Here is a 16,677-nt window from a genome sequence, read left to right as displayed (position 1 = left end):
CCCCCCCCTCCCAGTTTATCCTTCTCTAATTCAACGGGCTGCCGGTGCAGCCAGGCACGGCACATTAGCATGGGCTGCTGGAGTTCAGGATTCGCAAAAAAATGTACTGGCTGTGAATGGTTCTTTATTCTGATCCAGCAAGCTGGATGCGGTTGCAAGTTTTCTGTTCACACACTGTGTTTGCCTTTTAGTCATCTGTATTTTTAGGGAGAACAGAAACCTGCTGGACCCTGTGTTGCAACGAGTTGCTGCAGGCTGTGGGGGTGTCTCACAATCCTTTTTCATTTCTCTCTCCTCAAAATACCTCTTATGAACAGGTTAAGGAAACAGTAGCAAGGTGGTGCTTTGTGCCTTCTGCGCACCATTCACAAATCTGCCCTGTCACTTATCAGCAAGAATAAGAGCGGCAAACAGCAAAACCAAACCTTAGCCGATTCAGCAAGGAGGTATTCAGCTGCAGCTGGAAGGAATGCCCTAACGTGGTGCTCTGCCTACGACTCAGATCATGAGAGTTAGCTCTAGGAATGCCTGCGATGGAGAAGTCTGTTCAGACCTGCCCAGGCCGTGCCAGCACTTCCCTCTGACTTGTGCAGGAGTTCAGGCAAATCACCCTTTCCAGTAACCTCAACCCCTGGGGGACAACGCTGAAAAGCAGCGGCCGATGAGTACTGACAAAAAGCTAGCAAACGCACATTAGCTGCGCTTGCAGAGATTCAGATTAAATACTGCCATTTAAACGCTACCCTAAAAGTTGGTAGATAATGTAAATAAACATCCATAAATTAAACCTAACAAAAATACTGGTTTTGCTTTAGTGTGATATTTTAGGGAAATAAATTTTTCTCTCTCTTTGCTATGTTTCTAAGAAACACTGAGTCTTCATTTTGGCCATGCCTTTTTGTTTGGATGAAGTTGTAAAGACCATTCATCTAATTCTATGTGGCTAGCCCATTTATAATTCTGATGCTTTATATTTGACCAGCAGATGAAAGTACAAGAGTAGGAACTATCCTCACACCAGGAAACGACAACCAGAGAGCTCACTGCTTTACAACCACCGCAAAAAATAGCAAAGGCGTCTGAAAGCTCAGTTGTGCTGCATCGTGGAAGGACAAATTGAGAGCTCCTCTAATTTATGCCCCTCTGCGCTGGTCATGAGTGACCAAAAAGAAAAAGGAGCACTCTGAGAGAGTAATATGGAATTTCCTTTGCCAGCCATCTGGTATGAAAGAAATGTTTACACAAAACTGATCGTTTTGAGAGCTGTGAAACAAGGGTGAAGACCCTCACCAGACCACCAGTGCAGCACAGCTGCATTGCGCTGCATTGAACACCCTGGCTTCCAGGCTTCAGAAATGAAATCTAACTTGCTACTTTTGAGAACTTCCCTAGTATTTTATATCATCAAGCAATCATATAATACAAAGGCACCATTAAATACTGAAGCGCTTAAAAATGCAATCATAGTGGTGTGGGGAAAAAAAGGGAAGTGGCAACTTGCTGAGCAAAGGAAGAAAAATCTCATACTGATTTGGAGAAAACATTGCGTCCTAAGATATGAATGAGTATTTGCACAAATCACAGGCTTCCTGCAGGATCCATACAGCGAACAATGGCATTGCATATGGAACAAGTCATTAGCACACAATAATCCATTACGACACAGCACTGTAAAAACAATTAACTTCAATTTACTTCAAACCATTGGAGTATCCTTTACTAAGCATCAGAAATTGCTGGCATGTATAGTATATAAAAGGTGATTTAATTATAGGGGGGAAAGAAAAGCCACCCAAATGCTCCATTACCTTGCACACAGGAAGTTTTCCCTTTCTACGTGAGAAGGGACAGTAAGGGTCAGTAAAACAGCTACTTACTGGTGTGCAGTATTCCACCATGGGATAGTGCATTTTATGACCTTTTGCAACACGGCCAGAGAAGAAGCAACTTTGGCAGATGTCATAGTTAAAGTGCTTTAAACTTCTGTACCTAAAAAAGAAGGAAAAAAACCCACGACTTCAGAGGTTTGTATGTGAATGCTTGATATCAGCTTCTCAAGTTTTCTCTGTCAGTAAGTTCTCTTCCCTGAGATGCCACACAGTGTGCAATGCCAGGCAATGCTCCTCTACCACTGAGGGACAGGTGTTGCTGCCTCAGATGTTTATCGAAGATCTGAATCTTCAAAAAAAAAATTTAACCTTGTGCAACAGCAAAGATTTCTACACAATCACTTTCTCTAATATATGGAAGACACCACCACGCTTTTTTTTTATAACGCTAATTTCAATTCTTTTGCTCTTCATTGTGATTCCTAACACAGAATGTCCTGAGGAAGGAAAATTCAAGTAATGCCCTCCTCAACAAGTCACTCCAGCAAACTCCTAAGTGCTGCATTCAAGGCAAGAATTTGTCCGTGTCCTTCCTAGCACCTCTATCAAAACAATTTTCCTGTATGGCATTCCATCCATGCAAAACTCCGAATGCACTTTTGGGCGATTATTTAATCTCATCAGTTCTATGAGGCAGCTAACTTTTGTATCTGCTACGCTGAAGTGCTTGAAAGAGCCGGAGGCATAAGGGTTGTCTTGTTCCAAGTACACGAAGCAGTTCAGTCACAATGACCTCAAAAGAACATTGTTTTACACATACTGAGGTGCACAGTATTAGCTTTCTAAAAGCCTTCCAATACAGTATCTTTTTGTCAAGTGTGTACACAGGGTTTCAATGACTTGCAAAGCCAGAGAAAAATATCTGCGACAGACAGATTCTACTATCATGATAATAGATTTGTTATATAAATTTAAAAGACAGATGAGATCAGTCAAGTAAAATTAGATGCAAACACAAAGCTCCAGTGTCCACTTTCCCGAATTCTCGATGCTCACTACAGACTATCCATTCACTTGCCATCCTTTGATTTTCCAAGTGCCGCATTTTTCAATGCCACCTACTTGTCTTTGGCTGTTTATACAAAACCGTGTTAAGTACTTCAGTAGTTCATAAACCACATCTGGGAATGGGAAAATTAGACTTTGTGGATGTGTTGAAATACTCCCATCCCTAGCCCTTCCTCAGTAATATCTATCATTTCCCAGTTAAGATATTGAAGCGGAATAAAAGCAGAAAGAGAAGAATTTAGATGACTGGAGGAACAGCCTCACTGAAGAACAACTCGGATTCAAAACAAAGCAATACCATCATTATTTCCCCCGTTTCCCACTGCCTGTGAAATTGCATAGCAGAAAGCACTGCCACACTACACGCATAAAAGCAACATTCACGCTCTCCCAGGTCAGAGCAAAATGATGGCTCTTCTATGTGGTACTGCTTGTTGCTGTTGTCTATCTGGGTTTTAGAAACAAAATTACAGAAAGCTCTTTGTAAACAACACAATACCATAGAAGGAGAAATGCCAATGGTAAAAGAAGACCGTGCATAAAAAGGACAGAAACCATACAAAGCAGCTATTGCGAAGCAAAGTGATAAAACAAGTCTAGGCATAATTGAAAGTGAGTATTTACTTAGCCGTTAAGTGGATTCTCAACAGGCATACCAACACACAGCCATTTTACAACACAGTGACTTATTCATTGCCATAGTAACCGTGGTGTCGATCCAGATGTTTAAATAGACCAGCAGTATTTCCCCCACTCCAGGTTAATGTTCCACCAAAAACATTCTTTCTCTGAGAAACGCACATGTAGCTTTACACATCTGCGAATTTTCACGGCACTTCCTTACTTTATACCACAACAGAAAGCAATTCATTAGGACCCAATTCAGAAAATGTAACTGCATGTATAGGACGGATTGAATGTAAAGCAAATAGTATTAGTTGTGCAATCTACTGATATTTTGGTTGAGGCACGGAAGGACTGCAGGCAAAAGCAGGACACAGAGGAAGGGCCATATCTGAAGTGATCAATGATTTTTGTTCTCTTCAACTCTCGCATCACTGTACCCAGTCTCGGGGTCACTCTCCCTTGTCCCCTGTCACAATTATTTTCTCCCTGAACAACATGCATAAAATCAAGCACGTGATTCGCCTGGACGCAAGCAGAGCTCTTGATCCACCCAGCAGTAGTACACGCGGAAAGGGAGCGAGCTTGTACCTGAATCCAATAATTGGACACTCCTTGCAGATGTTACACTTCGCTTGGTGTTTGGCGGTCTCAGCAGCAGCCACCCTGTGCAAGACGGGCAGCCACACCATGGACTGTGGTTCCAGCCTCATCCAGTCCAGGAAGAGGGCCGCTTCGATCTCCGGTTTGTTGTTGCCCTGTAACACAGGGGGAAGAAAGACGCGGGCTGAGCACAAGCGATCTGTCTCCTACCAGCTAATTAACAGTTCAAGCCATTTTTTTTCCTGCCTACTCTCTATCTTTTCCCGGAATATACTCCACCTTCTCCTCCATTCCAGTCATTCACTCCCCCCCCACCCCCCACCCCCAAACAAATAAAAAAATCTCCAGGATCCTGCCTTCAAGACAGGAACTGAACACTATTATTAATGTTTCAAATCTTTCCTTCTCTTAGTCCATGTTACAATAGAAAGCACTACCATGTACTCTGTCACAGTGAAAATCATCCCTTACAAGACCACCTTTGACGCTGGTGTTTCCAGTCCCTCTCATCTGAGCCTGCGTAGCACTGCTTCTCACCTATTTTAAAACTAGTTTGTGTTATCCAAGCCCTAAAAATTGAATGCCTTTTGACCAGAATTCCTCATTCTTTAAAATCCTTAATTATTATACCACCCTTTTTTTCTAAATGCACGCGTAAGGAAATTATTCAAATCCCTCTTCAAGCCTGTTGTTGAACATGTAACCTCTCTGCCTCCTTAAATGCTTCAAAATCCCTCTTCCCACCGTATCATCTTGAAATTTCCTGTCATCGCCTGCAAACACAATACAGTTTTGTCCCACAGAATACAACTGACGGAGCCTCATATTCCACCACCTCCCACTTTCACCTCTTTGCCAGCAATAAAAGAGCCTATGAACACATCCCGGCAGTCCCATTTCTCCGCTGCCTTCCCATCACATCCTAAACACTATGATTATTTCAGGTATCTCTTCTACGGTAACTTTGAGGCAGCTCAGTCACATGGCTGAATCCCACTGCGGCAGGCAATGTGCACACACCAAAAAATTATAATCACCCCTACTTGGCAGCACCTACAGTATGGAAAAAGAAACAGCAAAAAGACGAGAAACACAAGGCAACGGGGGACAACGGTCATCTGTCTACATGGGTAGAGGTCACACCATACCGGCAGGCTAGCCACTGCAAGGAACGGTGCGGAATAAAGGCAAAGTGCATCAAAAGGGATTTTAAGGAAAACAGTGAAGGGATAGAGTCAGTGTTTATAAGGAATGTCCGGCGTGCAGGGTGGTGCAGCACAAAACTGGTTATCTGAGAACCTGGGAGCTGGTTTCAGTGCTGAACGTGAGGTGACAGAGCAGGTGGAAACAGCGAAAGGCTCTGGTGGGGAGGACGGGAGAGAGGAGGATGAGTCCACACAGGGAACAGCCCAAGCGATGAAGCGATGATACTGTCCCGCTCCATTCCTCTAAGCCATCACTACGTGCCAATTCAAATTCCTCGAGACATTTCCTTCCATCATACCCAACAGAAACAGCATATTTATGAGCTGAATATATTTAAATCATCTGCTTTCCTTTTTCTCTGGGGTTTCAAATACAGCCCTCTGTGGGCCAGTCTCTTCTATTTCAAACTTCACAAGGCAGACTGTCTTCCTTTGTGGTTCCAAACCTATTTGAAGCACTTAAATAAATAATAGGCATTAATGTATCATGTACCTGGACCGAGATGAATAGGGGATTGAGCGCTGATTTTTTTTAATGCTTGCTCTCAGTTACTTTTCCAGTTTCTCATGAAATCTGAGTTTAGTATGACCTAGCTAAAACCTTATTCAACTAAATATACTAGCAAGGAATTTGGAGAAAAAATATCAGAAGGAAAAACAATTATTTCTGTGGTTTTTGGTGTATTTTTTTTTTGAAAGCTAACACTGTTTATAATGGTGACTAACAAATTACCTGAACAATACTTGAAGACTGAGAAAAATTTGAAGTTTCCTAGACAGAACCCCTGGCCACAAGAAAGGTGTGGAACCTCGCCCCCTCCCCCGAATATCTCCTGAATAATGCATTGCATTAAAATTGACTTAAAATGCTGCTGCAATACTTTGGTTAATTAGAAACAAAGAGATTTTTTGGTCTGGACATTCTTGAGATGCTAGTCTGTGAAACCATCTAAAGACTCCTATGACTGCATTTAAGATCCACATATATGGATTTCTAGTACAGTCATATACATCTTTTTTTGATGTTTGGGGTAAAACCATCAAACCACAACATATCTACAGTTATTCAGATAAAGTCCCTCACAATTTAATATTTACTACAGGTCTTATAAGAAATGTAATGACTTTTTTTTTTTTTTCCTACACACTGAAATATTTCTGAAGACATCTGCATGAAATCCTACTCCTCTGTTTTTTCATGTAGCTACAGAATTTAGGAACCGCCTCAAAACAAAAAAATAGAGAAAATCAAAAGTACAATGAAGTGCAGCCAACACTGGCAACAGAATTTGTTCGGAAGATCCCATACTGCCTTCTGCTTCAGGACATCAGTGAATTCAACAGAATTAAATTCATTCTAGAACTCTCCTAAGAGAAAGGCATATTTATGAAACATGATCATCTACATGTCTATTTTTCAGCTAGCAGCCAGGGCAGTAAAGGGGGTGGCAAGAGACTTTCTGTGGCTTACTTGTCAAGCAAGCATCAGCCAGGAACTACACTGGCAAATCATTACCCTGCCCAGCAGACCACACTTTCTGTACAGAGGTCCTCTAAGCCTCAAAAAAATTTTAAGAGGATCTCTTTAATATGCCATTTCTAATAGAAAAACACAAAGTGTACGGAAATGCTGCAGTGCAAGCTGCAGTCAGAATAAGAATGAGCTGCTCAAAGCGCCGCTGTCCACTTGTAGCTGCTTTAAATTTGCAGCGAAAATGCTGCGGCTATGAAAGACTTTTTGTAACATCCAAAGATCTATTTTAATTTTGCAGTCACTGTCGATTGCCAGCAGTCCCAATAGCTGCCTACCCAGAGCTCGGCACGCTGGCTGTACAAAACCTGCGCTCAGAGAGATTAGGTGCATTAAAATGTATCAGAACTGGTTCCGAATTATATTACATGAAGATTTAAAGCCACGTGGAGAAAAGCTGATCAGGGTCAGACAGTATAGGACAGGCAGTTCTCGACTGTTCCCTGAGCCGCTATTACGATTTTTTTAATAATCTCTAAATCCAGTAAAGGCAGCAGCTGAAGATTTTACATAAGGGAAAAAGTCTGAATTCATACAGTTTGTATCTGAACCAACAAGATCAAGCTGTAAAGAATATTAACGGTTCTTCTCTTGAACCCATTTCTGTGCAACTCCCAATTTTTATGGTAATAACAGTGAATCATAAAGTAAAATTCATAAAGCCCTTTCCAGCTTACAAGTAACATTTTTTTATGGGGGATATTCAAATTCATTATGTTCCAGACATCTGTTTTTCAGTATTTATTCTGCAGAAACAATAGGGGAATAGGAAGTTGGGTGGTGCTAGCATCTTTATGCAATGCTTAGGAGTTGAATTTTTGGGTTTTTTTTTTTCCCCCTCTTCCAGCTAGTAGTTTAAAAAATATTCTATACTATATTAACTTTATCTGTCCAGAATGTGAAATATGCTTAATGCCACTGTGACGTTCCAGGAACAACGTGGTATGTTTTTGGACAGAGTCAGACAATATAGCACAAATTTCTGGTAACATTTCCAATGAGCTATATTCTGTTTAGCTGCAGTGTAGGAAATTAATTAGAAATAAATTAACATTGTTAATTTGATGGTGTTTTCCATCTAGGATGGAAAGCTTTACGTTAGGCTAAGTAAGTATTATTTTGGACAAAATGAAAATGGGGAATGGAATTCTTGTGACTTGTTGGAGTTCAAAAATGCAGAGCAAGCCATGAACAGCAGCCCTGTCTCCCACGAGTCACAGCAAACCCTGCTCAAGCTTGTCTTCCACTCCTGAATGGCTTCCCCGATACATTTGTGTCCTCCCCACTGCTAGCTGGTAAGAAAACAAAAGTCAAAAATTAACTTATGTCCAAGACAAGTGCTGTTTCATGGTCAAGGAAAGAGAGGATTATTATAAAGGTAACTTTGGGTGATGCAAATGGCTTAAATCTGCCTCGACCCTCGGAGCAAATGCTTAAGATCATCACTTTGACCCCTTGCATTACACTTGATTGCACTGACTACTCCAGTCAATGTTTTTAGTGTTGTGGCAAAACGTAATACAATAAAACCCCATGAACCCAGAAGGGAACTAGCGTACAGTTTTATATCACCAACACTTGAAAAACACCATCTTCCTACTCCACATACACTAAACCATTTTAAAATAGCTCTTTAAAGCAGTTCACTTGTAGGACTCCTCGAGAGTGCCTCCCAAAGTCAGGCACAGGTTCACAAAATCATGCTGAAATAAAACCAGAATTACTGTTTTATGACGTTTACAGCATAGCAGCTTGAGGAAGGATTTGCTAGTTCCCCTCAGGCCAGCTCTCCCCTGTTAAGAGTCAAAAGCAGAAAAAATATCCTATGAATAGAAGCAAGGGCTGCCTGGATGTCTCAAAAGAGATCGAGTCCCTCAACAGTAGCGCTGTATTTGTATGTTATTTTCATATAGACTTCTATATAACTATATAGAGTTATTTCTACACAGTATTGATACTTCCTAACTGTTAAAAAAAAAACCCCAAAACCAAAGCAATCCAATCCACTCCTTACAAAACAATTGTCCAAGCAATTCAAATCATGGCATTTATGGCCAAAGTCACTATCAGGGTCCTGGCCCAGGATTTGCAATACCAAACTCCACCTAAAAGGACTAACAGGCCCCTATTTTGGCTTTTATTTATCTGAGTAAATATACTGGATTTGGACACAGTTTAGTGGTTGTAAAAACCAGGCTGATCTTGCCTGATCATTGATCAAGTACAAAACTAGAAATGAAGACTATACAACACAGAATCTTAAAGTACTTTCCTTTGTCAAAGTGAAATGAAACAAGTTTTAAAATACATACATCAATAAACTGTACATATTTTACTACTCCTTAGCTTCATCTGTACTGTTTTCTTCATATCAAGTACTCCAAGCACACTCTTGGAAGAAAGCATACATAACCAAGCATACATAACCAAGAACCAAATATCCAAAATTTTATTGAGAAACAGCAAGACACATTTTCATCCGAGCTGCATTCTGTTTTCGCATCACATTTCTTAAAAAGTCCCAATGTCATAGTAACTAATCCAAAGCAGCAATGTGAATTCCTAGGTCCTATTTACAATATACAAGGAAAGCATATTAATAATTTTCCACTGTGATTAAAACACAGAGCGTGTGTCCTTCAGTCCATATCAATTCCCTATCCTGTTTACTTAAAAAAACATACCCATGGCAGAACTAAAAGAAAAGTGCTTTCACACTGCAGTAATACTGAATTCCCTCAATTTTTCATGGATCTCTCGATTGCTTTGATGCAGTTTGAGCCCAGGCAGAACTATACAGTCTTCAAATGGTCGTTAGATCAAGCTCTTCGCTCTCACTTAAAACTATTTTTTCTTTTAAATCTCAAAGCAGAAATTGCATCCCCCTGCACCAGTTAGGAAAGACAAGTTCAGTAACATCCTTTTTCTCCCAACAATTACTATCAGCACCTTTCCATATATTAGGAAAATTATGGAAAGCAAGAGTCGGTGCTGGGGGGATGAAGAGTAACAGGGGGGTGGCAGCAGCAGCCGCCTGCAGGAAGGGGACCCGCTCCTGGGGATCGGGCAGCGCCGGTGGGATCGGGCAGTGCCAACAGACTGCTGCCAACAGCGGTGCTGGGAAGCTCACCCTTTTCAGCTCTCATTCCCAAGGACTCGCACTTCAAACCAAAACGTAGGAGAGGTTTCCCCTGTTATCAGCCGGGAACAGTAAACATCCCCCCTCCTTTTTTTTTTTTTTCCTGCTGTTGTGCAGACAGACAAGGCCGTTGCCAGGGCACCTCACCTAAGGGGGCTGGGAGAGCCATTTCTGAAGCACGCATTTGTTGCAGACTCTGACATGACTGCAATTTATTGCTGGCTTATCATCACCAGAAAGGAAAAAAAAAAACAAAACAAGCCCAAAGAAAAAAAACCCACCCAAACGAAAAAGCATTCCTCACTGTGGGCGTACAAAGAAAGACTTAATTTAGTTTCCACACAATAATGTAAACTATGAATCCCCACACTATTTTTAAAAATTGAATTATCTCACTTCAGCAAAAGGTGGCCGCTGGGAGCCCTGTGCAGTCTCCCCTCGGCCGTCCAGCTCCTCCAGCCGCTCTGTTTCCCGGGCACTCCCTGCACCTCTGGCACCTCTGTGCTGCCCCCCAGCCCAAGGACCCTTGTGCCCCATCCCTGATCCTATGCCGAAAGGACCTCCTTGTACTCCTCTCCTCCCTTTCTCCTGGAAAGGTCTTACTCCTTCTCCCTTCTCCACTCCTGTCTGCACCTTTCTTTCATGCCTCAACCTACCCACCCTTCTGTTTCCTTCCTCGCTGTTATTTCCTAATCCTGTTCTTACCATCATTACCGAATCAAGGGTGGCCCTTTTCTTTCCCGCTCCTTAGTTCCTTCTCCCTCCCCTCCATCGGGGCTCTCCCTACACTTCGGTTTCTGCTCCTCTCCCTCAGACTCCATCCTCCCTGCTTCTATTTCCCCTCCTTGGTTGAGCTTCCCTCCCCCTTTCTGGTCCTCTTAGAAGATGATCTGTTCTGCTACAACCCAGGTCAGAAACCACCCTCCCGCTCTGCAAGTTAAAATGAGGCTTCACCTGGAGGAAAAAGAGAGGATGAAATTCCTCTCACTGCAGGTAAGAAGAAAACCTATTTTTCAGTCCAGGTCAGAGAAGGAAATCTCAGGATTTCCGATGTTCTGATTTATGAACATGTCAAAGGTGATGCCCAGTTGTGCTTGGGCTGTGTCGAGAAATGCCTCCAGCTGGATGCGGTACAACACTCAGCCTGCTGGCATGTCTTCATTTGTAACGACAATGTTGCTAACCCGTTTTATTCAAACAAACATTTGTTCCAAGGTCTTCTTTCTACTTTATAAAAACCGCTTTTGTGTGTTCCATCACTATGAATGTTATTGTTTTCTTCTTAATATAAACACATAGAATGTCAGCGCCCTTTCAAAAAAACTCCATGTTTTTGTCAGATCCCAAGGTAATTTTCCTTATCAGTTTTTCAACAACATTCTAAGTGCCGTTACCATTCTCTTGGGAAAACAATAGGATCCAGTGAGTCCTAACTTCCGAAGAAGGTAATTTGCACAAATTAGCTTTTGACCATGGATTTGCTGGGACATCATTTTGTGTTAGGCTCACCTGAAAGTCCAACGTGGAACTGGAGGCTCAAAAGCCACAGCAGGGTCTAACCCGGCTGCCAAAGTTGCTATGCATAGTTTATCAGCATGGGTTACCCACCCAGGCTATGGCCCTGTCATATTTGGAAATGGCATCAGATACAGATTAGAATTATAAAAGGTCAAGACATGAATGACAGAAATGGGAAAACATGAATCCTGAAGAATTAACCTGACAAAAGAAGCTTAAAAAGTACAGAAAGCAAACGTCCCATCACAACTGAAATTTGTGGCGATTTTAGAATTAGATTCTTTTCATAGTCACTGTAAGAAGACTATTTCCAAACATTAATATTCATTGAAAAAACTTGCTGTGTTTTGCTTACTACAGAACTGAAACTACTACACAATGAAACTTGAGCAGCAGGCAAAAAAGCAAACAATTCCCCCTGCCTCCAGGCAAACAAAAAATCCCCCAGGGACAGTTAGGGGATGGGAAAAAAGTGATTCTTCCATTGTAATGTAGAAGAAGCATTGAGAGTTAATCACAGACCATACATTACCTCCCCTCCTCTACCTTTTCATTAAGCAGCTGTCTTCATCTTGTACATTCTGCTAGTGGTTAGGATAAGGATGAATAATTCCCCTAACTCTCTTCCTCCCCAGATTAAATAATTCACAAGCTTGAAAAAGAACCTCCAGTTCGCTGTGTATTCCTCAACAGACAGAGCAGGAATTCTTTCAGTACTCTTTAAAGAAAACTGGTATTATCCACTCAAGCAGTCGAAGGAGCTCATGGAGTGCTCCTCGACCCTAGACAGCACTGCAGGCAGTGGCTCCTTTCCTATCGCTCCCCTGGGCACCTGGTTGTTACTGGTACATATATGCCCAAAATTTAGATTAACCATTGCTGTTCACCTACACGCAGCAATAAATGGTCACCTGCTGCTGGCAATAAATAATTGTAAAATCAGGAGCTGCCGTAACAAAGACTTAAACTGTTTGCAGGGTTCAGTTACAATACAAGCTTTGATGACAATTATTTGCTGTCTGGATAACAGCATAATCTGGGCTTCTTCCACCAAGGTCAGAGAAACGGGTTAATTCAAATACATCTGATCAAAGGAACCGTTTAAGACACCAGTGAACGCCACCATAAAACCACCCTCAGCACCCTAATCCTTCTTCCAGATTTTCAATCCTCTTCAGACCGGGCAGGCTACCTCGACGCGAAATACAAACCAGAAAATGAAGAGCGAGCAAACGTGAACTTACAAACTGGAAGCAGCTTCTGACGCTCGGCTCGATATTGCTGCCCCCGAAGGAGGCCACTTCCCCCAGCTGCCGAGGGATCTGGATGGAGTCGTGCAGCAGGAGCCCCAGCCGGCGCTGGTCACAGAAGCCGGTGGAACTTGCCACTTGCTTGAACAGGTCTGCGGGAAGGGAAAGGACACCCGTGGTAAAGCATCACAAGTGGGATACGGCAAATAGCACAGCACTTCACATCGTTTCAAAAGGCTCGCAACTGCAGTCAACAGCCCTGGCAGACATGAACACAAAAGTGTCTTGAGTTCGGCTGCTTCTCTTCCCATAAACGCTGGGGGTTTTTTTCTGTTAAATAAACAGTCTAGTGATAATTTTTAATGGCATTATTGGCTTGTACCTTGGAAGGAAGGCTATTATAACACAACACCTGTGGTATTACTGATAACAGCAGCTGTGATTCTATAACACAGCTAACTAAACAGCAGGATCTTTGAGCCAGAGCAACATAAATGTTTTAAAAATATTGTTTAACGGTAAAATATTCTCATACAACATACAGCACATTTTCAAGTCTTAGCAAAAACACAGAACTCAGAGAACCCATTTCTTTTTCAAATGAGTTGAACTGAAAAACAAGAGCTCCCTGACTTTGATATATCATAATCTTTTAATCCAAGAGTATTTCTAAAATGAAAGAAAAACATTACAGTGTGACAGAACCTGCCATCCACCAGGAATGTTAGCATCATATTAAGCTTTCATTTCTGAAGTGAAATGTTACTTGAAGCCAGGTTCTGTTACTGCATCATTCTAGAAAAGAATCCTACAGGACAGAATTACTATCCTTTCATAAGCTCAATTTAATTGGGTGAGAATTAGTTTTACTACACATATATTGAGGAGGATTTAGAGTTCAGAATAATAAGAAAAATCAGGTTAGCATTAACTGAAATATTTATTTGGTAATATCCCTTTTGATAATACATGACCTGAATAAATACTCCTTACTTTTCAGAGAGTTTAAAAAAAAAGCCAAGAAGAGAGACGGCTAGAACAAAATAATACCCTTTTTTTTGGAGCCACCTTAATATTTCACCCGGCACCAGGGATACAATTATAAAGGCGCTTCAGCACTGCTCGAGATAACTTTCCCAGCACTGCTTTAACACCTGTTTTGCTCCAAAGGAATAAAGGAATGGACAGAAAAAGGATTATTTTTTAATTACATGAGTTTCACTCTTGCCAAGTCTAGTTTTATAATAAATAATTTGGGCATAAATCCTTCCATTAACTCTGCAAGCCTGAAGAAGCCACATAAATGGGGAAAAAAAAAAAAAATCAGGGGTGCGACTCATTGCATACTTGCAGCAATACTAATAGCAATTGCACTATGACTTCGGGATGGATGCTGAAGCCAGACCACAACCTGGCAGACAATTCCTTCCTCTCCCACAAACAATTCAGCTTTCAATTTCCCCATCATTAAAACATTAAGTATTCTACAACCTGAAAGGGGGGTTATGCATTACCGTGCACACACACTGCAGGAGACTATAAAATATGAATAAATGTTTTCCTTTATAACTTTGATAATCCTCAGTGAAATATCATTTTGAAAAATATCTGTACTCAGCAATTTTCTTAAAAGATTTTCTGAATACTTTTTCACAACACCCACATGAAACATCTAGAGATCTAAACTGTGACATTCATAGTGATTGCCCTGAAGTCTGATCCAATTATACGTAGTCATGCACAGATGCTGTTGTTGGAACTGTCTGGTTTCTCTTCAGCGTTCTTCAACTTTCATTAGTAGAATAGAATAATAACAATCGGTGAAGAACAGCTATGGTATTGGGTCAAATCCTAAAGGTTGTTGTGTTTGGCTTGTTTGTTTGGTTTTTTTTTTAAATGCATTAATGAGAGATACCAGTTAATGTAACCAGAACGTTACTCTTCAGAACTACTCTTATCAGTAGATCTTTTCTGGATCCTAGCCTCACTAATGAACGGATTCATTAGTCTGATAAAACTAAAACTTCAAGTGGAATTTTTTCAAGTATTTCAGGATTTGTTCTATTAAAATATGCAAAATTTGCCCACCTTTAATATTTGTTTAAAGATAGCCACTATATTTAAGCACAAGGTACATAATAAGACCCTGACCACATTGTGGAAAACATTTAAAAAATAATGCTTTAAAATGCTGTAATGCAAGACGCCCTGTAGACATGCATTTCTGTGTATGAAGGTGTGCTAAACCAGTGGTCTCCAAAGTGGGGGTGATGCACCACAGGGTGTGCACAAGACAATACATTGGGTGTGGTAAGAAAATATTTTTTTTTGTTCTCTTAATACATTAAATTAAAAAAATAAAAATAGTGTTTATTTAATTTTTATCTCATCCTTTTCTAATTTCTATTTTTCTTTAAGTTTTATAATGTACATAGTATATTAGTACAGTAGTAAATGTATGTAATTCATAAATAAATATACATCTATTGGGGGTGCACACTCAACAATTTTTTACCAAGTGGGGTGCATAATGAAAGAAGTTTGGGGACCACTGTTCTAACCTACCTAAAACCATACTGAACAAATCAAAGTAAAAGGTGGAGCAAATTAACACATTTTGCATCTGGACTATCTAAAAGAATGTCTGTGTATGTTACTTAAATGTTTATGCAATACATATCAGGAAAGAAAACAGAACATAAACTAAAACCAAAAGAATTGCATTGACTTACATCTATATTTATCTTCCAGGTGTGCTTTACAAAGGGATACAACACCGGTTTTGAAAGACAAGACACGGATCCTTCCTGTTCGACCCCTAATGAAAAAGAAACATTGGCTGATGATACGATCCATTCATGTCATAATTTGTTTACTATAATGATGTTCACTGCAGTACTGTAGTCATCATAAAGGAAGTCCCACACAGAACCCTGTTGCACAGCATACTTTGGCCAGTTATTAGATAAGCTGGAAATGAAATATAAAATACGGCTGTGGCTCCACAGGCATTTTGCCACTGTATCAATTCAACCAGAAAGGGTTTCATTTGGAAATAATTACCTCCGTTTTTATGACAAATGTGAGAGTAAAGAGTCTTTACCCTACACTCCTCTGAAAAGGCTTCTCTATGAACTGCTGCTGTTCTCAGAGAAGATGAAGTCCCTGACAGAACAGGAAACCATCCCTTTTGCCAAAGACAATTTAACTTCACTTTAATTAGAAATGCGAAAGGCTGTGTGGTCCTAGTTGGTGGCTGGGGTTAAACCATGACAGCAATGCAGCAGTCATTTCTGGAAAGTCTTTGCTTACTGTCTGTCAGCCCTGCCCTGACTCGTTCGAGAAGGAGCCAGGCACGAAAAAGCAGCCTGCGCCGGCAGCGCGCCGTGAGGGAGGCACTTGTGAGACATTCAGGTGAATGATGAAGCTTGCCTAGAGATCATGAGAAGGCAGGGCAGGCTGCGCAGTCGCACCATTAAGAAGACAGCGTGGTTCCTGAGCTCCTGCTCGCAGCGCTCAAACCTGTCCCGTGCTGTGCCAAGGGGCTGGTTCGCCTCCACACCAGTCCCCACGCTGCCTCCCGTCAGCCTTCCCCCTCACGCTCGCTCCTGCCTTGTGACGTGCCCGCGCTATTACTCTTGCTTTTTAACATGACTGTGGTAAGAACATCCTTCCCAGCGCTGCAGGCAACGCAATGACAAACCTTCCCATCTTCTCTCAGTCATCTGGTTTAGCTCAATTTACTTCCAGTTGCTGGCTTCCCCCAAGACTTTTATTTCTGATAGCATTTCAAATATATAACATCTACTGCAAAGGAAGACACATACAACATAGGAAGCTAATGCCTAAAAATGACATTTTTGAAGCAGAACCTTATCAACACTTCTGAAGCGTCGCCAGTAAGAACACC

The 16,677-nt window shown here is 41.3% G+C and overlaps 1 protein-coding gene across 1 annotated transcript in view; it reads right to left on the bottom strand.

Annotated features, from left to right (window-relative positions):
* DMD (dystrophin) overlaps positions 1 to 16,677 on the bottom strand; it is a 927,929-nt gene that overhangs the window by 42,914 nt on the left and 868,338 nt on the right. The window contains exons 65-68 of the mRNA XM_009883534.1: positions 15,500 to 15,585; positions 12,762 to 12,919; positions 4,113 to 4,279; positions 1,878 to 1,989 (exon numbers count right to left, since the gene is read on the bottom strand). Coding sequence (XP_009881836.1) covers positions 1,878 to 1,989; positions 4,113 to 4,279; positions 12,762 to 12,919; positions 15,500 to 15,585 — 523 coding nt within the window. The remainder of the gene's footprint in view (positions 1 to 1,877; positions 1,990 to 4,112; positions 4,280 to 12,761; positions 12,920 to 15,499; positions 15,586 to 16,677) is intronic.

The sequence above is a fragment of the Charadrius vociferus genome, unplaced genomic scaffold (genome assembly GCF_000708025.1).
Source record: "Charadrius vociferus isolate BGI_N301 unplaced genomic scaffold, ASM70802v2 scaffold94, whole genome shotgun sequence".
Classification (NCBI taxonomy): Eukaryota; Metazoa; Chordata; class Aves; order Charadriiformes; family Charadriidae; genus Charadrius; species Charadrius vociferus.
This window is presented reverse-complemented; position numbering and strand designations above follow the sequence as displayed.